At 45.4% G+C, this 25670-nt stretch overlaps 1 protein-coding gene across 5 annotated transcripts in view; it reads right to left on the reverse strand.

The window, feature by feature from the left end:
- The window catches only part of FH (fumarate hydratase), a 162986-nt gene that overhangs the window by 92105 nt on the left and 45211 nt on the right, over positions 1 to 25670 (reverse strand). For all 5 annotated transcript variants that reach the window (XM_069769437.1, XM_069769434.1, XM_069769435.1 and 2 more), the window contains one exon: positions 15141 to 15317. In XM_069769437.1, the coding sequence (XP_069625538.1) occupies positions 15141 to 15317 (177 nt within the window). The remainder of the gene's footprint in view (positions 1 to 15140; positions 15318 to 25670) is intronic.

Genomic DNA, 25670 nt, shown 5'->3' on the forward strand with positions numbered 1-25670 from the left:
GTATCGGCTCTTATTCTGTCTATGCACATACTGCACAGTACCGCGTCTCCCGTCCTGAACATGTAATATTCTCCGTATCGGCTCTTATTCTGTCTATGCACACACTGCACAGTACCGCGTCTCCCGTCCTGAACATGTAATATTCTCAGTATCGGCTCTTATTCTGTCTATGCACACACTGCACAGTACCTGTCCTGAACATGTATTCTCAGTATCGGCTCTTATTCGGTCTATGCACACACTGCACAGTACCGCATCTCCCATCCTGAACATGTAATATTCTCCGTATCGGCTCTTATTCTGTCTATGCACACACTGCACAGCACAGCGTCTCCCATCCTGAACATGTAATATTCTCCATATCGGCTCTTATTCTGTCTAGCCACACACTGCACAGTACCGCGTCTCCCATCCTGAACATGTATTATTCTCAGTATCGGCTCTTATTCTGTCTATGCACACACTGCACAGTACCGCGTCTCCTGTCCTGAACATGTAATATGCTCAGTATCGGCTCTTATTCTGTCTATGCACACACTGCACAGTACCGCGTCTCCCGTCCTGAACATGTAATATTCTCAGTATTGGCTCTTATTCTGTCTATGCACACACTGCACAGTACCGCATCTCCTGTCCTGAACATGTAATATTCTCAGTATCGGCTCTTATTCTGTCTATGCACACGCTGCACAGTACCGCGTCTTCTGTCCTGAACATGTAATATTCTCAGTATCGGCTCTTATTCTGTCTATGCACACACTGCACAGTACCGCGTCTCCCATCGTGAACATGTATTATTCTCAGTATCGGCTATTATTCTGTCTATGCACACACTGCACAGTACCGCGTCTCCCATCCTGAACATGTATTATTCTCAGTATTGGCTCTTATTCTGTCTATGCACACACTGCAAAGTACCGCGTCTCCCATCCTGAACATGTAATATTCTCAGTATCGGCTCTTATTCTGTCTATGCACACGCTGCACAGCACCGCGTCTCCCATCCTGAACATGTATTATTCTCAGTATCGGCTCTTATTCTGTCTATGCACACACTGCACAGTACCGCGTCTCCCGTCCTGAACATGTATTATTCTCAGTATCGGCTCTTATTCTGTCTATGCACACACTGCACAGTACCGCGTCTCCCGTCCTGAACATGTAATATTCTCCGTATCGGCTCTTATTCTGTCTATGCACACACTGCACAGTACCGCATCTCCCATCCTGAACATGTAATATTCTCCGTATCGGCTCTTATTCTGTCTATGCACACACTGCACAGCACAGCGTCTCCCATCCTGAACATGTAATATTCTCAGTATCGGCTCTTATTCTGTCTATGCACACACTGCACAGTATCGCATCTCCCATCCTGAACATGTATTATTCTCAGTATCGGCTCTTATTCTGTCTATGCACACACTGCACAGTACCGCGTCTCCCATCCTGAACATGTATTATTCTGAGTATCGGCTCTTATTCGGTCTATGCACACACTGCACAGTACCGCGTCTCCCATCCTGAACATGTATTATTCTCAGTATCGGCTCTTATTCTGTCTATGCACACACTGCACAGTACCGCGTCTCCCACCCTGAACATGTAATATTCTCCGTATCGGCTCTTATTCTGTCTATGCACACACTGCACAGTACCGCGTCTCCCATCCTGAACATGTATTATTCTCAGTATCGGCTCTTATTCTGTCTATGCACACACTGCACAGTACCGCGTCTCCCATGCTGAACATGTAATATTCTCAGAATCGGCTCTTATTCTGTCTATGCACACATTGCACAGTAACGCGTCTCCCATCGTGAACATGTATTATTCTCAGTATCGGCTCTTATTCTGTCTATGCACACACTGCACAGTACCGCGTCTCCCATCCTGAACATGTATTATTCTCAGTATCGGCTCTTATTCTGTCTATGCACACACTGCACAGCACCGCGCCTCCCGTCCTGAACATGTAATATTCTCCGTATCGGCTCTTATTCTGTCTATGCACACGCTGCACAGCACCGCGTCTCCCGTCCTGAACATGTCATATTCTCAGTATCGGCTCTAATTCTGTCTATGCACACACTGCACAGCACCACGTCTCCCATCGTGAACATGTAATATTCTCAGTATCGGCTCTTATTCTGTCTATGCACACACTGCACAGTACCGCGTCTCCCATCCTGAACATGTATTATTCTCAGTATCGGCTCTTATTCTGTCTATGCACACACTGCACAGTACCGCGTCTCCCATGCTGAACATGTAATATTCTCAGAATCGGCTCTTATTCTGTCTATGCACACATTGCACAGTAACGCGTCTCCCATCGTGAACATGTATTATTCTCAGTATCGGCTCTTATTCTGTCTATGCACACACTGCACAGTACCGCGTCTCCCATCCTGAACATGTATTATTCTCAGTATCGGCTCTTATTCTGTCTATGCACACACTGCACAGCACCGCGCCTCCCGTCCTGAACATGTAATATTCTCCGTATCGGCTCTTATTCTGTCTATGCACACGCTGCACAGCACCGCGTCTCCCGTCCTGAACATGTCATATTCTCAGTATCGGCTCTAATTCTGTCTATGCACACACTGCACAGCAACACGTCTCCCATCGTGAACATGTAATATTCTCAGTATCGGCTCTTATTCTGTCTATGCACACACTGCACAGTACCGCGTCTCCCATCCTGAACATGTATTATTCTCAGTATCGGCTCTTATTCTGTCTATGCACACACTGCACAGCACCGCGCCTCCCGTCCTGAACATGTAATATTCTCAGTATCGGCTCTTATTCTGTCTATGCACACGCTGCACAGCACCGCGTCTCCCATCCTGAACATGTATTATTCTCAGTATCGGCTCTTATTCTGTCTATGCACACACTGCACAGTACCGCGTCTCCCATCCTGAACATGTATTATTCTCAGTATCGGCTCTTATTCTGTCTATGCACACACTGCACAGCACCGCGCCTCCCGTCCTGAACATGTAATATTCTCCGTATCGGCTCTTATTCTGTCTATGCACACGCTGCACAGCACCGCGTCTCCCGTCCTGAACATGTAATATTCTCAGTATCGGCTCTAATTCTGTCTATGCACACACTGCACAGCACCACGTCTCCCATCGTGAACATGTAATATTCTCAGTATCGGCTCTTATTCTGTCTATGCACACACTGCACAGTACCGCATCTCCCATCCTGAACATGTATTATTCTCAGTATCGGCTCTTATTCTGTCTATGCACACACTGCACAGCACCGCGCCTCCCGTCCTGAACATGTAATATTCTCCGTATCGGCTCTTATTCTGTCTATGCACACACTGCACAGTACCGCGTCTCCCGTCCTGAACATGTAATATTCTCAGTATCGGCTTTTATTCTGTCTATGCACACACTGCACAGTACCGCGTCTCCCATCCTGAACATGTATTATTCTCAGTATCGGCTCTTATTCTGTCTATGCACACACTGCACAGCACCGCGCCTCCCGTCCTGAACATGTAATATTCTCCGTATCGGCTCTTATTCTGTCTATGCACACGCTGCACAGCACCGCGTCTCCCGTCCTGAACATGTATTATTCTCAGTATCGGCTCTTATTCTGTCTATGCACACACTGCACAGTACCGCGTCTCCCGTCCTGAACATGTAATATTCTCCGTGTCGGCTCTTATTCTGTCTATGCACACACTGCACAGTACCGCATGTCCCATCCTGAACATGTGATATTCTCAGTATCGGCTCTTATTCTATCTATGCACACACTGCACAGTACCGCATCTCCCATCCTGAACATGTATTATTCTCAGTATCGGCTCTTATTCTGTCTATGCACACACTGCACAGTACCGCGTCTCCCGTCCTGAACATGTATTATTCTCAGTATCGACTCTTATTCTGTCTATGCACACACTGCACAGCACCGCGTCTCCCATCCTGAACATGTATTATTCTCAGTATCGGCTCTTATTCTGTCTATGCACACACTGCACAGTACCGCGTCTCCCGTCCTGAACATGTATTATTCTCAGTATCGGCTCTTATTCTGTCTATGCACACACTGCACAGTACCGCGTCTCCCATCCTAAACATGTAATATTCTCAGAATCGGCTCTTATTCTGTCTATGCACACACTGCACAGTAACGCGTCTCCCATCGTGAACATGTATTATTCTCAGTATCGGCTCTTATTCTGTCTATGCACACACTGCACAGTACCGCGTCTCCCATCCTGAACATGTATTATTCTCAGTATCGGCTCTTATTCTGTCTATGCACACACTGCACAGTACCGCGTCTCCAGTCCTGAACATGTAATATTCTCAGTATCGGCTCTTATTCTGTCTATGCACACACTGCACAGTACCGCGTCTCCCATCCTGAACATGTATTATTCTCAGTATCGGCTCTTATTCTGTCTATGCACACACTGCACAGCACCGCGTCTCCAGTCCTGAACATGTAATATTCTCAGTATCGGCTCTTATTCTGTCTATGCACACACTGCACAGTACCGCGTCTCCCATCCTGAACATGTAATATTCTCAGTATCGGCTCTTATTCTGTCTATGCACACACTGCACAGTACCGCGTCTCCTGTCCTGAAAATGTAATATTCTCAGTATCGGCTCTTATTCTGTCTATGCACACACTGCACAGTACCGCGTCTCCAGTCCTGAACATGTAATATTCTCAGTATTGGCTCTTATTCTGTCTATGCACACACTGCACAGTACCGCGTCTCCCATCCTGAACATGTAATATTCTCAGTATCGGCTCTTATTCTGTCTATGCACACACTGCACAGTACCGCGTCTCCCGTCCTGAACATGTAATATTCTCAGTATCGGCTCTTATTCTGTCTATGCACACACTGCACAGTACCGCATCTCCCATCCTGAACATGTATTATTCTCAGTATCGGCTCTTATTCTGTCTATGCACACACTGCACAGCACCGCGCCTCCCGTCCTGAACATGTAATATTCTCAGTATCGGCTCTTATTCTGTCTATGCACACACTGCACAGTACCGCGTCTCCCGTCCTGAACATGTAATATTCTCAGTATCGGCTCTTATTCTGTCTATGCACACACTGCACAGTACCGCGTCTCCCGTCCTGAACATGTATTATTCTCAGTATCGACTCTTATTCTGTCTATGCACACACTGCACAGCACCGCGTCTCCCATCCTGAACATGTATTATTCTCAGTATCGGCTCTTATTCTGTCTATGCACACACTGCACAGTACCGCGTCTCCCGTCCTGAACATGTATTATTCTCAGTATCGGCTCTTATTCTGTCTATGCACACACTGCACAGTACCGCGTCTCCCATCCTAAACATGTAATATTCTCAGAATCGGCTCTTATTCTGTCTATGCACACACTGCACAGTAACGCGTCTCCCATCGTGAACATGTATTATTCTCAGTATCGGCTCTTATTCTGTCTATGCACACACTGCACAGTACCGCGTCTCCCATCCTGAACATGTATTATTCTCAGTATCGGCTCTTATTCTGTCTATGCACACACTGCACAGTACCGCGTCTCCAGTCCTGAACATGTAATATTCTCAGTATCGGCTCTTATTCTGTCTATGCACACACTGCACAGTACCGCGTCTCCCATCCTGAACATGTATTATTCTCAGTATCGGCTCTTATTCTGTCTATGCACACACTGCACAGCACCGCGTCTCCAGTCCTGAACATGTAATATTCTCAGTATCGGCTCTTATTCTGTCTATGCACACACTGCACAGTACCGCGTCTCCCATCCTGAACATGTAATATTCTCAGTATCGGCTCTTATTCTGTCTATGCACACACTGCACAGTACCGCGTCTCCTGTCCTGAAAATGTAATATTCTCAGTATCGGCTCTTATTCTGTCTATGCACACACTGCACAGTACCGCGTCTCCAGTCCTGAACATGTAATATTCTCAGTATTGGCTCTTATTCTGTCTATGCACACACTGCACAGTACCGCGTCTCCCATCCTGAACATGTAATATTCTCAGTATCGGCTCTTATTCTGTCTATGCACACACTGCACAGTACCGCGTCTCCCGTCCTGAACATGTAATATTCTCAGTATCGGCTCTTATTCTGTCTATGCACACACTGCACAGTACCGCATCTCCCATCCTGAACATGTATTATTCTCAGTATCGGCTCTTATTCTGTCTATGCACACACTGCACAGCACCGCGCCTCCCGTCCTGAACATGTAATATTCTCAGTATCGGCTCTTATTCTGTCTATGCACACACTGCACAGTACCGCGTCTCCCGTCCTGAACATGTAATATTCTCAGTATCGGCTCTTATTCTGTCTATGCACACACTGCACTGTACCGCGTCTCCTGTCCTGAACATGTAATATTCTCAGTATCGGCTCTTATTCTGTCTATGCACACACTGCACAGTACCGCGTCTCCAGTCCTGAACATGTAATATTCTCAGTATCGGCTCTTATTCTGTCTATGCACACACTGCACAGTACCACGTCTCCCATCCTGAACATGTAATATTCTCAGTATCGGCTCTTATTCTGTCTATGCACACACTACACAGTACCGCGTCTCCCGTCCTGAACATGTAATATTCTCAGTATCGGCTCTTATTCTGTCTATGCACACACTGCACAGTACCGCATCTCCCGTCCTGAACATGTAATATTCTCAGTATCGGCTCTTATTCTGTCTATGCACACGCTGCAAAGTACCGCGTCTCCCGTCCTGAACATGTAATATTCTCAGTATCGGCTCTTATTCTGTCTATGCACACGCTGCACAGCACCGCGTCTCCCATCCTGAACATGTATTATTCTCAGTATCGACTCTTATTCTGTCTATGCACACACTGCACAGTACCGCGTCTCCCATCCTGAACATGTATTATTCTCAGTATCGGCTCTTATTCTGTCTATGCACACGCTGCACAGTACCGCATCTCCCATCCTGAACATGTAATATTCTCAGTATCGGCTCGTATTCAGTCTATGCACACACTGCACAGTACCGCGTCTCCCGTCCTGAACATGTAATATTCTCAGTATCGGCTCTTATTCTGTCTATGCACACACTGCACAGTACCGCATCTCCCATCCTGAACATGTAATATTCTCAGTATCGGCTCTTATTCTGTCTATGCACACACTGCACAGTACCGCATCTCCCATCCTGAACATGTAATATTCTCAGTATCGGCTCTTATTCTGTCTATGCACACACTGCACAGTACCGCGTCTCCCATCCTGAACATGTAATATTCTCAGTATCGGCTCTTATTCTGTCTATGCACACACTGCACTGTACCGCGTCTCCTGTCCTGAACATGTAATATTCTCAGTATCGGCTCTTATTCTGTCTATGCACACACTGCACAGTACCGCGTCTCCAGTCCTGAACATGTAATATTCTCAGTATCGGCTCTTATTCTGTCTATGCACACACTGCACAGTACCACGTCTCCCATCCTGAACATGTAATATTCTCAGTATCGGCTCTTATTCTGTCTATGCACACACTGCACAGTACCGCATCTCCCATCCTGAACATGTAATATTCTCAGTATCGGCTCTTATTCTGTCTATGCACACACTGCACAGTACCGCGTCTCCTGTCCTGAACATGTAATATTCTCAGTATCGGCTCTTATTCTGTCTATGCACACACTGCACAGTACCGCGTCTCCTGTCCTGAACATGTAATATTCTCAGTATCGGCTCTTATTCTGTCTATGCACACACTGCACAGTACCGCGTCTCCAGTCCTGAACATGTAATATTCTCAGTATCGGCTCTTATTCTGTCTATGCACACACTGCACAGTACCGCGTCTCCCATCCTGAACATGTAATATTCTCAGTATCGGCTCTTATTCTGTCTATGCACACACTGCACAGTACCGCGTCTCCCGTCCTGAACATGTAATATTCTCAGTATCGGCTCTTATTCTGTCTATGCACACACTGCACTGTACCGCGTCTCCTGTCCTGAACATGTAATATTCTCAGTATCGGCTCTTATTCTGTCTATGCACACACTGCACAGTACCGCGTCTCCAGTCCTGAACATGTAATATTCTCAGTATCGGCTCTTATTCTGTCTATGCACACACTGCACAGTACCACGTCTCCCATCCTGAACATGTAATATTCTCAGTATCGGCTCTTATTCTGTCTATGCACACACTACACAGTACCGCGTCTCCCGTCCTGAACATGTAATATTCTCAGTATCGGCTCTTATTCTGTCTATGCACACACTGCACAGTACCGCATCTCCCGTCCTGAACATGTAATATTCTCAGTATCGGCTCTTATTCTGTCTATGCACACGCTGCAAAGTACCGCGTCTCCCGTCCTGAACATGTAATATTCTCAGTATCGGCTCTTATTCTGTCTATGCACACGCTGCACAGCACCGCGTCTCCCATCCTGAACATGTATTATTCTCAGTATCGACTCTTATTCTGTCTATGCACACACTGCACAGTACCGCGTCTCCCATCCTGAACATGTATTATTCTCAGTATCGGCTCTTATTCTGTCTATGCACACGCTGCACAGTACCGCATCTCCCATCCTGAACATGTAATATTCTCAGTATCGGCTCGTATTCTGTCTATGCACACACTGCACAGTACCGCGTCTCCCGTCCTGAACATGTAATATTCTCAGTATCGGCTCTTATTCTGTCTATGCACACACTGCACAGTACCGCATCTCCCATCCTGAACATGTAATATTCTCAGTATCGGCTCTTATTCTGTCTATGCACACACTGCACAGTACCGCATCTCCCATCCTGAACATGTAATATTCTCAGTATCGGCTCTTATTCTGTCTATGCACACACTGCACAGTACCGCGTCTCCCATCCTGAACATGTAATATTCTCAGTATCGGCTCTTATTCTGTCTATGCACACACTGCACTGTACCGCGTCTCCTGTCCTGAACATGTAATATTCTCAGTATCGGCTCTTATTCTGTCTATGCACACACTGCACAGTACCGCGTCTCCAGTCCTGAACATGTAATATTCTCAGTATCGGCTCTTATTCTGTCTATGCACACACTGCACAGTACCACGTCTCCCATCCTGAACATGTAATATTCTCAGTATCGGCTCTTATTCTGTCTATGCACACACTGCACAGTACCGCATCTCCCATCCTGAACATGTAATATTCTCAGTATCGGCTCTTATTCTGTCTATGCACACACTGCACAGTACCGCGTCTCCTGTCCTGAACATGTAATATTCTCAGTATCGGCTCTTATTCTGTCTATGCACACACTGCACAGTACCGCGTCTCCTGTCCTGAACATGTAATATTCTCAGTATCGGCTCTTATTCTGTCTATGCACACACTGCACAGTACCGCGTCTCCAGTCCTGAACATGTAATATTCTCAGTATCGGCTCTTATTCTGTCTATGCACACACTGCACAGTACCGCGTCTCCCATCCTGAACATGTAATATTCTCAGTATCGGCTCTTATTCTGTCTATGCACACACTGCACAGTACCGCATCTCCCATCGTGAACATGTATTATTCTCAGTATCGGCTCTTATTCTGTCTATGCACACACTGCACAGTACCGCGTCTCCCATCCTGAACATGTAATATTCTCAGTATCGGCTCTTATTCTGTCTATGCACACACTGCACAGTACCGCGTCTCCTGTCCTGAAAATGTAATATTCTCAGTATCGGCTCTTATTCTGTCTATGCACACACTGCACAGTACCACGTCTCCAGTCCTGAACATGTAATATTCTCAGTATTGGCTCTTATTCTGTCTATGCACACACTGCACAGTACCGCGTCTCCCATCCTGAACATGTAATATTCTCAGTATCGGCTCTTATTCTGTCTATGCACACACTGCACAGTACCGCGTCTCCCGTCCTGAACATGTAATATTCTCAGTATCGGCTCTTATTCTGTCTATGCACACACTGCACAGTACCGCATCTCCCATCCTGAACATGTATTATTCTCAGTATCGGCTCTTATTCTGTCTATGCACACACTGCACAGCACCGCGCCTCCCGTCCTGAACATGTAATATTCTCAGTATCGGCTCTTATTCTGTCTATGCACACACTGCACAGTACCGCGTCTCCCGTCCTGAACATGTAATATTCTCAGTATCGGCTCTTATTCTGTCTATGCACACACTGCACTGTACCGCGTCTCCTGTCCTGAACATGTAATATTCTCAGTATCGGCTCTTATTCTGTCTATGCACACACTGCACAGTACCGCGTCTCCAGTCCTGAACATGTAATATTCTCAGTATCGGCTCTTATTCTGTCTATGCACACACTGCACAGTACCACGTCTCCCATCCTGAACATGTAATATTCTCAGTATCGGCTCTTATTCTGTCTATGCACACACTACACAGTACCGCGTCTCCCGTCCTGAACATGTAATATTCTCAGTATCGGCTCTTATTCTGTCTATGCACACACTGCACAGTACCGCATCTCCCGTCCTGAACATGTAATATTCTCAGTATCGGCTCTTATTCTGTCTATGCACACGCTGCAAAGTACCGCGTCTCCCGTCCTGAACATGTAATATTCTCAGTATCGGCTCTTATTCTGTCTATGCACACGCTGCACAGCACCGCGTCTCCCATCCTGAACATGTATTATTCTCAGTATCGACTCTTATTCTGTCTATGCACACACTGCACAGTACCGCGTCTCCCATCCTGAACATGTATTATTCTCAGTATCGGCTCTTATTCTGTCTATGCACACGCTGCACAGTACCGCATCTCCCATCCTGAACATGTAATATTCTCAGTATCGGCTCGTATTCTGTCTATGCACACACTGCACAGTACCGCGTCTCCCGTCCTGAACATGTAATATTCTCAGTATCGGCTCTTATTCTGTCTATGCACACACTGCACAGTACCGCATCTCCCATCCTGAACATGTAATATTCTCAGTATCGGCTCTTATTCTGTCTATGCACACACTGCACAGTACCGCATCTCCCATCCTGAACATGTAATATTCTCAGTATCGGCTCTTATTCTGTCTATGCACACACTGCACAGTACCGCGTCTCCCATCCTGAACATGTAATATTCTCAGTATCGGCTCTTATTCTGTCTATGCACACACTGCACTGTACCGCGTCTCCTGTCCTGAACATGTAATATTCTCAGTATCGGCTCTTATTCTGTCTATGCACACACTGCACAGTACCGCGTCTCCAGTCCTGAACATGTAATATTCTCAGTATCGGCTCTTATTCTGTCTATGCACACACTGCACAGTACCACGTCTCCCATCCTGAACATGTAATATTCTCAGTATCGGCTCTTATTCTGTCTATGCACACACTACACAGTACCGCGTCTCCCGTCCTGAACATGTAATATTCTCAGTATCGGCTCTTATTCTGTCTATGCACACACTGCACAGTACCGCATCTCCCGTCCTGAACATGTAATATTCTCAGTATCGGCTCTTATTCTGTCTATGCACACGCTGCACAGTACCGCGTCTCCCGTCCTGAACATGTAATATTCTCAGTATCGGCTCTTATTCTGTCTATGCACACGCTGCACAGCACCGCGTCTCCCATCCTGAACATGTATTATTCTCAGTATCGACTCTTATTCTGTCTATGCACACACTGCACAGTACCGCGTCTCCCATCCTGAACATGTAATATTCTCAGTATCGGCTCTTATTCTGTCTATGCACACACTGCACAGTACCGCGTCTCCCATCCTGAACATGTAATATTCTCAGTATCGGCTCTTATTCTGTCTATGCACACGCTGCACAGTACCGCATCTCCCATCCTGAACATGTAATATTCTCAGTATCGGCTCGTATTCTGTCTATGCACACGCTGCACAGTACCGCGTCTCCCGTCCTGAACATGTAATATTCTCAGTATCGGCTCTTATTCTGTCTATGCACACACTGCACAGTACCGCATCTCCCATCCTGAACATGTAATATTCTCAGTATCGGCTCTTATTCTGTCTATGCACACACTGCACAGTACCGCGTCTCCTGTCCTGAACATGTAATATTCTCAGTATCGGCTCTTATTCTGTCTATGCACACACTGCACAGTACCGCGTCTCCTGTCCTGAACATGTAATATTCTCAGTATCGGCTCTTATTCTGTCTATGCACACACTGCACAGTACCGCATCTCCCATCGTGAACATGTATTATTCTCAGTATCGGCTCTTATTCTGTCTATGCACACACTGCACAGTACCGCGTCTCCCATCCTGAACATGTAATATTCTCAGTATCGGCTCTTATTCTGTCTATGCACACACTGCACTGTACCGCGTCTCCCGTCCTGAACATGTAATATTCTCAGTATCGGCTCTTATTCTGTCTATGCACACACTGCACAGTACCGCGTCTCCAGTCCTGAACATGTAATATTCTCAGTATCGGCTCTTATTCTGTCTATGCACACACTGCACAGTACCGCGTCTCCCATCCTGAACATGTAATATTCTCAGTATCGGCTCTTATTCTGTCTATGCACACACTGCACAGTACCGCGTCTCCCGTCCTGAACATGTAATATTCTCCGTATCGGCTCTTATTCTGTCTATGCACACACTGCACAGCACCGCGCCTCCCGTCCTGAACATGTATTTTTCTCAGTATCGGCTCTTATTCTGTCTATGCACACACTGCACAGTACCGCATCTCCCATCGTGAACATGTATTATTCTCAGTATCGGCTCTTATTCTGTCTATGCACACACTGCACAGTACCGCGTCTCCCATCCTGAACATGTAATATTCTCAGTATCGGCTCTTATTCTGTCTATGCACACACTGCACTGTACCGCGTCTCCTGTCCTGAACATGTAATATTCTCAGTATCGGCTCTTATTCTGTCTATGCACACACTGCACAGTACCGCGTCTCCAGTCCTGAACATGTAATATTCTCAGTATCGGCTCTTATTCTGTCTATGCACACACTGCACAGTACCGCGTCTCCCGTCCTGAACATGTAATATTCTCAGTATCGGCTCTTATTCTGTCTATGCACACACTGCACAGTACCGCGTCTCCTGTCCTGAACATGTAATATTCTCAGTATCGGCTCTTATTCTGTCTATGCACACACTGCACAGTACCGCGTCTCCAGTCCTGAACATGTAATATTCTCAGTATCGGCTCTTATTCTGTCTATGCACACACTGCACAGTACCACGTCTCCCGTCCTGAACATGTAATATTCTCAGTATCGGCTCTTATTCTGTCTATGCACACACTGCACAGCACCGCGTCTCCCATCCTGAACATGTAATATTCTCAGTATCGGCTCTTATTCTGTCTATGCACACACTGCACAGTACCGCGTCTCCCGTCCTGAACATGTAATATTCTCAGTATCGGCTCTTATTCTGTCTATGCACACACTGCACAGTACCGCATCTCCCGTCCTGAACATGTAATATTCTCAGTATCGGCTCTTATTCTGTCTATGCACACGCTGCACAGTACCGCGTCTCCCGTCCTGAAGATGTAATATTCTCAGTATCGGCTCTTATTCTGTCTATGCACACACTGCACAGTACCGCATCTCCCGTCCTGAACATGTAATATTCTCAGTATCGGCTCTTATTCTGTCTATGCACACGCTGCACAGTACCGCGTCTCCCGTCCTGAAGATGTAATATTCTCAGTATCGGCTCTTATTCTGTCTATGCACACACTGCACAGTACCGCGTCTCCCGTCCTGAACATGTATTATTCTCAGTATCGGCTCTTATTCTGTCTATGCACACACTGCACAGTACCGCATCTCCCATCGTGAACATGTATTATTCTCAGTATCGGCTCTTATTCTGTCTATGCACACACTGCACAGTACCGCATCTCCCATCGTGAACATGTATTATTCTCAGTATCGGCTCTTATTCTGTCTATGCACACACTGCACAGCACCGCGCCTCCCGTCCTGAACATGTATTATTCTCAGTATCGGCTCTTATTCTGTCTATGCACACACTGCACAGTACCGCATCTCCCATCGTGAACATGTATTATTCTCAGTATCGGCTCTTATTCTGTCTATGCACACACTGCACAGTACCGCATCTCCCATCGTGAACATGTATTATTCTCAGTATCGGCTCTTATTCTGTCTATGCACACACTGCACAGCACCGCGCCTCCCGTCCTGAACATGTATTATTCTCAGTATCGGCTCTTATTCTGTCTATGCACACACTGCACAGTACCGCATCTCCCATCGTGAACATGTATTATTCTCAGTATCGGCTCTTATTCTGTCTATGCACACACTGCACAGTACCGCGTCTCCCATCCTGAACATGTAATATTCTCAGTATCGGCTCTTATTCTGTCTATGCACACACTGCACAGTACCGCGTCTCCCGTCCTGAACATGTATTATTCTCAGTATTGGCTCTTATTTTGTCTATGCACACACTGCACAGTACCGCGTCTCCCGTCCTGAACATGTATTATTCTCAGTATCGGCTCTTATTCTGTCTATGCACACGCTGCACAGCACCGCGTCTCCCATCCTGAACATGTATTATTCTCAGTATCGGCTCTTATTCTGTCTATGCACACACTGCACAGTACCGCATCTCCCATCGTGAACATGTAATATTCTCCGTATCGGCTCTTATTCTGTCTATGCACACACTGCACAGTACCGCATCTCCCGTCCTGAACATGTATTATTCTCAGTATCGGCTCTTATTCTGTCTATGCACACACTGCACAGTACCGCGTCTCCCGTCCTGAACATGTAATATTCTCCGTATCGGCTCTTATTCTGTCTATGCACACACTGCACAGTACCGCATCTCCCGTCCTGAACATGTATTATTCTCAGTATCGGCTCTTATTCTGTCTATGCACACACTGCACATTACAGCTTCTATTGTCCTATGCGGGAGCCAGAATTCTCTTTTACAATAAAAGCCTAAGGAGCCATAGGCTTCTATTGTAAAAGTCACTAAAAAATGTATTCCGTTTAAAAACTTGTTTTTAAACAAACATTATAAAAATAGCAAAAAAAAATACTAAGTACCTACCTGGCTTTTGTTAACATGGTCATTAGGGTGTACAGGATTTTTGCTTCCAAGTTTTCCACCCATCATCTCAATGGCTCGGTTACTTATTACTTCATTTATATTCATGTTGGTCTGTGTTCCAGAGCCGGTTTGCCAAACAGCTAGTGGAAAGTGATCGTCCAGCTTACCAGCAGAAACCTTAAGTGAGGGGGGTAGAAGAGTTAAAAAAAAATTGTAATCATCTGACAGGTTATGAGGTTCTTTAAATCAAATTTCTTCCCTCAAAAAAAAAAAAAAATATATATATATATGTTGGAAATGTAATTATAACTTTAACAACATCATTAAATAAAAATGTTGACGTGACGTGTTGGCATCTGTACACTGATTGGGTGCTTACTGCATGACGTGCCTGCGCGATGATGGCTTTATATTAACTATTTCTAGTCTTTGTCTGCACATGTGCTGTAGGCGCATCCAGACACAAATCCAGTCCATACATCACTGTGCTCTACGTCAACCCACACCTGGTAACAACACTTCTCTTCATAAATAAAAATCAAATATATTAACAAACTTGGCAAAGAATCATAAATTCACATAAGCGGACACCACTTGTTCAAATTATATACAATGAGGGAAATGGGGAAAATGTGAATTGAAATATAACTTATTAATTACCTGATAAGATTAATAAAATAGGTTTCAGAGTTTATCTAATATATAAAGTAAGCGGCTTGCTTAATCTGCCATATTAATTGCCAAGATTCTCAGTATAATCTCAGAAGACTATTGAATGTTTTTTTGTCAATCTATGTATGGTATAAGCCATTGTCTCTTTAATATAAACACATGACAGTGTGGACATGATCTGAGGGACTTGATGTAGCCTGTTGACCCGGATGTTGTCATGACAACATGGGGTCACCATGGAAACGATTGGGCCCCAACAATGACGTTGCAGGGGAAACGATCAGAGTGCAGAGGGGACTCCCTCCCTCTGGATGTCTGCCAAATGCTGCGATCACTACCGGTTGACGTATTTAGAGGGCTAAAGTGACAGGAGCGTTGGGGGCACCACTCCTGCACTGTGTACCGGGCGTCAGCTGTCAGAATGAGCTGACATCCATCAGCGATCACATGCACACAGTCTCTGTTCTCGCAAAATTGCTGGGACGTACTCCGTACATCTAAGGTTGGGAAGGGGTTAATTTGGACATTATTGTTGTATCACATACCATTCCAGTGAGTGTGAATAGAGCCATGAAATCCTGCCACCTTTTGTTCTAATAAATACTATTGAAGAGACTGTGAATAGATCTCTGCAACTAGGACATCATTGCTCTATGATACTATTGCAGTGAATGGATTCCTGCAACCTGAATAGGATTGTTCTATCAGATATTATTCTAGTTAGTGTGAATATATCCCTGCAATTTGGACATTATTGTTCTACAAGACATTATTGCAGTAAATGTAAGTAGATCCCCACAATTTGGACATGATGGTTCTATGAGATACTACTGAAGTGAGTGTAATATGGATTCAGCTAATTAAAGACTGACTGGCACTTCCAAGCTAATGTGAATAGGTGCATAATAGGAGCAGCCACCTCCTCGTATTAGCACGACAGGGTGCAACTTTTTTGGCATTTTGTATATGGAGGTGGCTGCTCCTAATTTGCACCTGTTCACATTAGCTTGGAAGTGCCAGTCAGTCTTTTGTTATCAGTATGTTAGCTCTCTGACTGAGCACTCTGCCGTTCACTATGTGGTGGTTTTAATTACAGCAGGATCCTACCTACCCATAAATACAGGCTTCTGAGAGAGGTGTCCACATTCACCCAGGAGTTCAGACTTCAGCCTAAGAGAGGTATTCACACTAGACACGTAGAGTCCCAGCATTGTGAGACCACCTTGTCGTTGGTTGCTGGGCATGCATGAATTGGCCAAATTATGTGCCAAGCTTCTCAATTTTTTCTTATTATCCAGAGCAGTATTGCTATTCATATTTCATATATTCCAGGTCTACATGTCTAGCACGATAGAGTGCAACTTCGTTTGTATATAATCTGGATTCAGCATGATGCTGAGAGCTCACCACAGAAGGAAGTGGAGAAAGCCAGGAGCCACTTGCCGCTCTACTGACCTGGCTGAGGGACCCCTACCCAGCGAGGAACCAGCCCAGAGCCTGTTCACAGAGGGAAGGGAAGAGATGGATTTCCTCCAATGCGCAACAGGCTAATCTTTCCACTGATGTGCTCGCTCTCCTGCATCTGTCCTGCCAGGGACAGGAAAAATACTGAGGTTGAAGTGGAAGGGGGGTGGCTTTTAACCTCTGCAGTGTTTCCAGTTCCTGGAGGATGAGAAGGACTACCTCCTAGAGTGTTGTCATGAGGGACATCCTGGAAATTAAGGTTTTGTAATTTTATGCATGGTTTGTATTGTGGGATAAGAAAAGTTTATAACTGAGAAAGAAAAATAAGCTTTTTTATTTAACGTTTTTACTACTTCTCCATATTAAATTACCGGTATATCACGACAGACAATGGTACAAAGTATGCGTGTATTCAGAAATTGTAGGAGGAAAACGGCATGTTCAGGAGTCAGAGGTCAGTACCTTGGTAAGAACTAGAAGAATGGGTAGGGGGAAAACACTAAGGAAGAAGCCCTAGACTAGCATCCATACTTCAAGACACTGCTCCTAGCAACAAGAAAAAATTCTGATGTAGAAAAGGATTGGAATAGGAAAGAATCAAAGCTCAGACAGTTGAAGGTGGTAAGGGAGTCTTCTTAGAGCTGTGGAGTTAGAGAGTCAGTGTCAGTATAAAATGGACCAACTCCTAAAATATATAATTTGGTACAGTAGTTCAATGGAGGATGTGCTGTAACTTGTTTCATAAGAATTTGGGAAAGATATGAACGGTCCTATAAATGTCTGTTCTGTTCCTGATCTAAGGATCTAGGCTGTTATTTGAGAATCTGCAGCAATGAATGTACATGCTCAGTAGTGAGGCAGTGCTGTGGGGTCGTAGCCGAGATGAATCTGTGCAGCACTGAATGTACATGCTCAGTAGTGAGGCTGTGCTGTGGGGTCGTAGCCGAGATGAATCTGTGCAGCACTGAATGTACATGCTCACTAGTGAGGCTGTGCTGTGAGATCATAGCTGAGATGAATCTGTGCGGCACTGAATGTACATGCTCAGTAGTGAGGCAGTGCTGTGGGATCGTAGCGGAGATGAATCTGTGCAGCACTTTATGTTCATGCTCAGTAGTGAGGCAGTGCTGTGAGATCGTAGCTGAGATGAATCTGTGCAGCACTTAATGTACATGCTCAGTAGTGAGGCAGTGCTGTGAGATCGTAGCGGAGATGAATCTGTGCAGCACTGAATGTATATGCTCAGTAGTGAGGCAGTGCTGTGAGATCGTAGATGAGATGAATCTGTGCAGCACTGAATGTACATGCTCAGTAGTGAGGCAGTGCTGTGAGATCGTAGCGGAGATGAATCTGTGCAGCACTGAATGCACATGCTCAGTAGTGAGGCAGTGCTGTGGAGTTGTAGATGAGATGAATCTGTGCAGCACTGAATGTACATGCTCAGTAGTGAGGCCGTGCTGTGAGATCATAGCTGAGATGAATCTGTGCGGCACTGAATGTACATGCTCAGTAGTGAGGCAGTGCTGTGGGATCGTAGCGGAGATGAATCTGTGCAGCACTGAATGCACATGCTCAGTAGTGAGGCAGTGCTGTGAGATCGTAGCGGAGATGAATCTGTGCAGCACTGAATGTACATGCTCAGTAGTGAGGCAGTGCTGTGAGATCGTAGCTGAGATGAATCTGTGCAGCACTGAATGTACATGCTCAGTAGTGAGGCAGTGCTGTGAGATCGTAGCTGAGATGAATCTGTGCAGCACTTTATGTACATGCTCAGTAGTGAGGCAGTGCTGTGAGATCGTAGCTGAGATGAATCTGTGCGGCACTGAATGTACATGCTCAGTAGTGAGGCAGTGCTGTGGGATCGTAGCGGAGATGAATCTGTGCAGCACTGAATGCACATGCTCAGTAGTGAGGCCGTGCTGTGAGATCGTAGCGGAGATAAATCTGTGCAGCATTGAATGCACATGCTCAGTAGTGAGGCAGTGCTGTGAGATCGTAGCGGAGATGAATCTGTGCAGCACTTAATGTACATGCTCAGTAGTGAGGCAGTGCTGTGAGATCGTAGCTGAGATGAATCTGTGGAGCACTGAATGTACATGCTCAGTAGTGAGGCAGTGCTATGAGATCATAGTGGAGATGAATCTGTGCAGCACTGAATGTACATGCTCAGTAGTGAGGCCGTGCTGTGAGATCATAGCGGAGATGAATCTGTGCAGCACTGAATGTACATGCTCAGTAGTGAGGCAGTGCTGTGAGATCGTAGCGGAGATGAATCTGTGCAGCACTTTATGTACATGCTCAGTAGTGAGGCAGTGCTGTGAGATCGTAGCGGAGATGAATCTGTGCAGCACTGAATGTACATGCTCAGTAGTGAGGCAGTGCTGTGAGATCGTAGCTGAGATGAATCTGTGCAGCACTGAATGTACATGCTCAGTAGTGAGGCAGTGCTGTGAGATCGTAGCTAAGATGAATCTGTGCAGCACTGAATGTACATGCTCAGTAGTGAGGCCGTGCTGTGAGATCATAGCGGAGATGAATCTGTGCAGCACTGAATGTACATGCTCAGTAGTGAGGCAGTGCTGTGAGATCATAGCTGAGATGAATCTGTGTAGCACTGAATGTACATGCTCAGTAGTGAGGCAGTGCTGTGAGATCATAGCGGAGATGAATCTGTGCAGCACTGAATGTACATGCTCAGTAGTGTGGCCGTGCTGTGAGATCATAGCTGAGATGAATCTGTGCAGCACTTAATGTACATGCTCAGTAGTGAGGCAGTGCTGTGAGATCGTAGCGGAGATGAATCTGTGCAGCACTGAATGTACATGCTCAGTAGTGAGGCCGTGCTGTGAGATCATAGCTGAGATGAATCTGTGCAGCACTTTATGTACAGTACATGCTCAGTAGTGAGGCAGTGCTGTGGAGTCGTGGATTCTGAGTCGGGAGTCAGCGAAATTGAGGCATTGGAGTCGGAGGTTTGACTTACCGACTTCACAACCTTATTTTTGGTTTTCTTTTTCCCTCAAAAAATGTAATTTAACACAAAGATTTTTTTTTCACTAGGATAGCAGGAGAAAAGTAACCTCAATGTTTGTTGTGCAATTTCTCCTGAACACAGATTACTACTTTTGGGGTCGAAAACTACTTTTGGGGCACAGTGCAAAGCTCAGAAGGGAAGAAACACCATATTGCAGTTCAGATTTTGCTGTAATGGTTTGAGGGTGTCATGTCACATTGACAGAGCCCAAGGTGCCAGAATAGCCAAAACCACCATAATTTTACAAACTATACCCCCCAATGAATTCATCTAGGGCTGCAGTGAGCGTGAGGACACCACATGTGCCTCACAGAAATTTATACCATTGGGCAGTTAAGAAAAAACAACATTTTTACAGCTAAAATGTTTTAGCCCCAAATTTTAAATTTTTATAAGCGCTAATAGGATAAAATGGACCTCACTGTTTGTTGTGCAATTTTTCCTGAGTACGCCAATACCCTACATGTAATTGAGAAATACTTTTGAGGCACAGTGCAAATAGCGAAACTCGGAAGGGACGGAGCACTATTTGTCTCCTGGAGCACAGATTTTCCTAGAATCGCTTGCAGACTCCATATACAGAGCCCCTAAGTGCTAGGAGAGCTGAACCCCCCCTCAAGTGACCCCATTTTGGAGATTATACCCCTGCCATACATGTGGATGCCAAATATGGCTTGGGCAAACTTTGGGGCTCAGAAGGGAGGGGGGGATTTGGACTGTGGATCACATACTTCAACGAATTTCTTTTTTTTTTTTTTTTTGGGGGGGAGGGGAAATTATAGAGCTTTTCAGAGCCTTTGTACTACTCTTACCCTCTATATTTCCTTTAACATATGATGGACCTGAGCGGAGACTTGCATTTTTTGTGGATTGAGATGAAGCTTTTGTTGATAACATTTTGAATAACATTTATCATGCACTCTGGCTGAACACTTACATCAGGGTTTGCATTTAAATCCCTGAGTGATGGGATTAAGATGAAACCCCTGAGGGATTCATTAACTATCGGGCAGAACGGTGGCGCAGTGGTTAGCACTGCAGCCTTGCAGCGCTGGAGTCCTGGGTTCTAATCCCACCCAGGACAACATCTGCAAAGAGTTTGTATGTTCTCTCACTGTTTGTGTGGGTTTCCTCCGGGTACTCTTGTTTCCTCCCACATTCCAAAGACATACTGATAGGGAATCTAGATTGTGAGCACAGTGATGATAATGTGTGCTAACTGTAAAGCGCTGCGGAATATGTTAGCGCTATATAAAAATAAAGATTATTATTATTAACCCTGCTGTTCTGTTGGTCAAAAATGACCGACTTTGAACTTCAATATTCTTTAAAATATTCAAGATGCGGCTCTGAAACCCGTGGCCGACCGACCCATCCTCATTTAAGTCAATCAACCACAAGTTTCAGAACCGCATCTTGAACACCCCAAAAAATACCAAAGTTCAAAATAGGTCTCCCCAGACCGAACAGAACAGCAGGGTTAACTATAATGGGGCAGCAGAGTTACTCTGGACTCCGTCTGGCCTCTGTTCAGCGGTGTCCTTTTCACAAGTGCACAAAACTGTGGACGACTGTGCTTTTATGCACGTCTAAAGCAGGACACCACTAGATCTTAGGTCAGACGGCGTACACAGTGCCTCCATTTGCCTCATTATAGGGAATCTCCCGCTGGGGGTTCCGTCAGAATCACGTATTTCAAAGATTTACACAAAAACCCTGGTGTAAGCGATCAGAGCAGAGCACAGGATAAATGTCAGCCAAGCCTTACTGCGATGTTTGTAAGATAGAATGAAAAAAAAAAAATCAACAGTATTCGTATGCGGGACGTTTTGCGGACCGAGCTGACATTAAAAAATGGACATGTCAGCATGTTTTGCCCAGGGACTCGCTGTCCGTGGAAACACACTGACATGCACAGAACCATTGACTTGATTGGGCCTATGTGTGCACGTGTCTCTGGTACGTGTGAAAACTGTCACCAAAAGTACTGAAGACGCAAACGCGTGAAAGAGGCCTAAATCTGGCACTGCTGTATTCGCATCAACCCGAGGAATAAAGTCACCTAATCACTTATACCAAACGAGGAATGGCAAAAAAAATAAATAAAAACAATTCTTCACATGCTGTTGAATTTTTCATTCTGCCTCCAAAAGATCGCAGTAAGGCTCAGTGCACATTTAGCCTACGCTGAACGCTTGCACTGGGATTTCAGTGTAAATCTCTGAAATAAGTTATTTACACAGAACCCCCGGCAGAAGATTCCCTATAGTGAGGCAGATTGAGGCACTGTGCACGCCAACTGACTTGTGATCCGGCGTAAGTGCTCAGCGTAGAGCGTCGGATAAATGTGATTCCAAACATTTTGTTAAATATTCCCAATAAAAGATTCAACTCAACCCACAAAAAGCAAACCCTCACTCAAGTTTGTCATCTGTTAACAGAAATATAGGGGGCTTCAACGTTACTGGTAGCACAAAGGCTCTGGAAAAGTGAAATGGCTCCTGACCCGCCAAAAGAAATTCAGCAAATTCTCCACTCGCAAATACAAATGTCCCCCTCCTTTCTGAGCCCCACAGGGTACCTAAAGCACATACTGCATCCACATTTGGCATTTCTAAAGTGATGAGAGCCCACTTAACTTACAGGTGCATGTATCTAGAACGGGTTCAGCATAACATACTGGTGACTGCAATGTACTGGTCACTAGAGCAGGGGTGTCAAACTGCATTCCTCGAGGGCTGCAAACAGGTCATGTTTTCAGGATTTCCTTGTACTGCACAGGTGATAATTTAATCACCTACACTAATGAGTTGGTGATTAAATTATCACCTGTGCAGTACAAGGAAATCCTGAAAACATGACCTGTTTGCAGCCCTCGAGGAATGCAGTTTGACACCCCTGTACTAGAGCATACTGGTCACTACAACGGCAGTTTGCAATTTTCACTCGGTATGTTCCTGGAAAATACCCATGGAGTCAAAATCGTCACTACACCTGTAGATAAATTCCCCAAGGAGTATAATTTCCCAAATAGGGTCACTTGAGGGGAGATTCTGCACTTCTAGCAATTAGGGGCTCTGTATATGGAGTCTGCAAACTGTTCTAGGAAAATCGGTGCTCGGGAAGGCAAATAGCACTACGTTCCTCCCGAGTCTCTCTGTATGGCTAAGTAGTACTGTACATCCACATATGGGGTATTGCCATGTTCAATAGAAATAGTGGGACACATTTTGGTCCCAGTTTTACCCACTTCTTGTGTGAAAATGTAATCTTTGGCTAAATCTAAATTTTGGTGGTAAAAATGTAGTTACACTGCTCAAAAAAATAAAGGGAACACTTAAACAACAGAATATAACTCCAAGTAAATCAAACTTCTGTGAAATCAAACTGTCCACTTAGGAAGCAACACTGTTTAAAAATCAATTTCACATGCTGTTATACAAATGGAATATACAACAGATGGAAATTATTGGCAATTATCAAGACACACTCAATAAAGGAGTGGTTCTCCAGGTGGGGACCAGAGACCACATCTCAGTACCAATGCTTTCTGGCTGATGTTTTGGTCAGTTTTGAATGTTGGTTGTGCTTTCACACTCGTGGTAGCATGAGACGGACTCTACAACCCACACAAGTGGCACAGGTAGTGCAATCCTGGATGAGCTGCACATCAATGCAAGCTGTGGCAAGAAGCTTTGCTGTGTTTTCAGTGTAGCGTCCAGAGGCTGGAAACGCTACCAGGAGACAGGCCAGTACACCAGGAAATGTGGAGGGGGCCGTAGGAGGGCAACAACCCAGCAGCAGGACCGCTACTTCCGCCTTTGTGCGAGGAGGAACAGGAGGAGCACTGCCAGAGCCCTGCAAAATGACCTCCAGAAGGCCACAAATGTGCATGTGTCTAAACAAACGGTTAGAAACAGACTCCATGAGGATGGTCTGAGTGCCCGACATCCACAGATGGGGGTTGTGATCACAGCCTCTTCACAGATGAGAGCATGTTCACACTGAGCACATGCAATAGACGTGACAGAGTCTGGAGACGCCGTGGAGAGTGATCTGCTGCATCCTTCAGCATGACCAGTTTGGCAGTGGGTCAGTAATGGTGTGGGGTGGCATTTCTTTGGAGGGCCGCACAGCCCTCCATGTGCTCGCCAGTGGTAGCCTGACTGCCATTAGGTACCAAGTTGAGATCCTCAGACCCCTTGTGAGACCATATGCTGGTGCGGTTGGCCCTGAGTTTCTCCTAATGTAGGACAATGCCAGACCTCATGTGGCTGGAGTGTGTCAGCAGTTCCTGCAAGATGAAGGCATTGAAGCTATGGACTGACCCGCCCATTCCCCAGACCTGAATCCGATTGAGCACATCTGGGATATCATGTCTCGCTCCATCCACCAACATCACGTTGCACCACAGACTGTCCAGGAGTTGGCGGATGCTTCAGTCCAGGTCGGGGAGATCGCTCAGGAGACCATCCGCCGCCTCATCAGGAGCATGCCCAGGCGTTGTACAGTAGGGAGAGTCATACAGGCACGTGGAGGCCACACACAATACTGAGCATCTTTTCCTTGTCATGAGGCATTTCCACTGAAGTTGGATCAGCCTGTAATTTGATTTGCCACTTTGAGTATCATTCCAAATCCAGACCTCCTTGGGATATTCATTTTAATTTATATTGATAATTGTTATGTTTTATTGTTCTGTACACATTCCACTATGCAATGAATACAAATGTGCAACTGGAATATTTCATTCAGAGATATATAGGATGTGGTATTTTAGTGTTCCCTTTATTTTTTTTAGCAGTATATTTTGTCTTCACTGCCCAATGGTGTCAATATGATCACTGCACCCCTAGATGAATTCATTGAGATGTGTAGTGTAAAACGGGGTCACTTATGGGGGGGGGGCTCTGCTGTTCTGGCACCTCATGGTCTCTCCCAGTGGGTCATTGCACCTACAAATTATAACGGCAAAATATGGCACTCCTCGCCTTCTGAGCTTTGCACAGTGCTTGAAAAATATTTCCCAATTACATGTAGGGTATTGACATCAGATTGTTGTTAAAAAAAAAATCCTATTAGCCATTAGAAAAATAAAAACTCGAGGCGAAAAAACATTTTTGTGGTATAAAATTCTGTGAGGCGCATGTGGTGTCAATATGATCACTGCACCCCTAGATGAATTCAATGAGGAATGTAGTTTGTAAAATGAGTTCACATATAGGGTGTTTCTGTTGTTCTAGCACCTCAGGGGCTCTGCCAATGTGACATGGCACCCTCAAACCATTACAGCAAAATCTGAACTCTAATATGGTGCCTTCTGAGCTTTGCACTGTGCCCCAAAAGTAGTATTCCCTACA

This window comes from Ranitomeya imitator, chromosome 5 (genome assembly GCF_032444005.1).
Source record: "Ranitomeya imitator isolate aRanImi1 chromosome 5, aRanImi1.pri, whole genome shotgun sequence".
Lineage (NCBI taxonomy): Eukaryota > Metazoa > Chordata > Amphibia > Anura > Dendrobatidae > Ranitomeya > Ranitomeya imitator.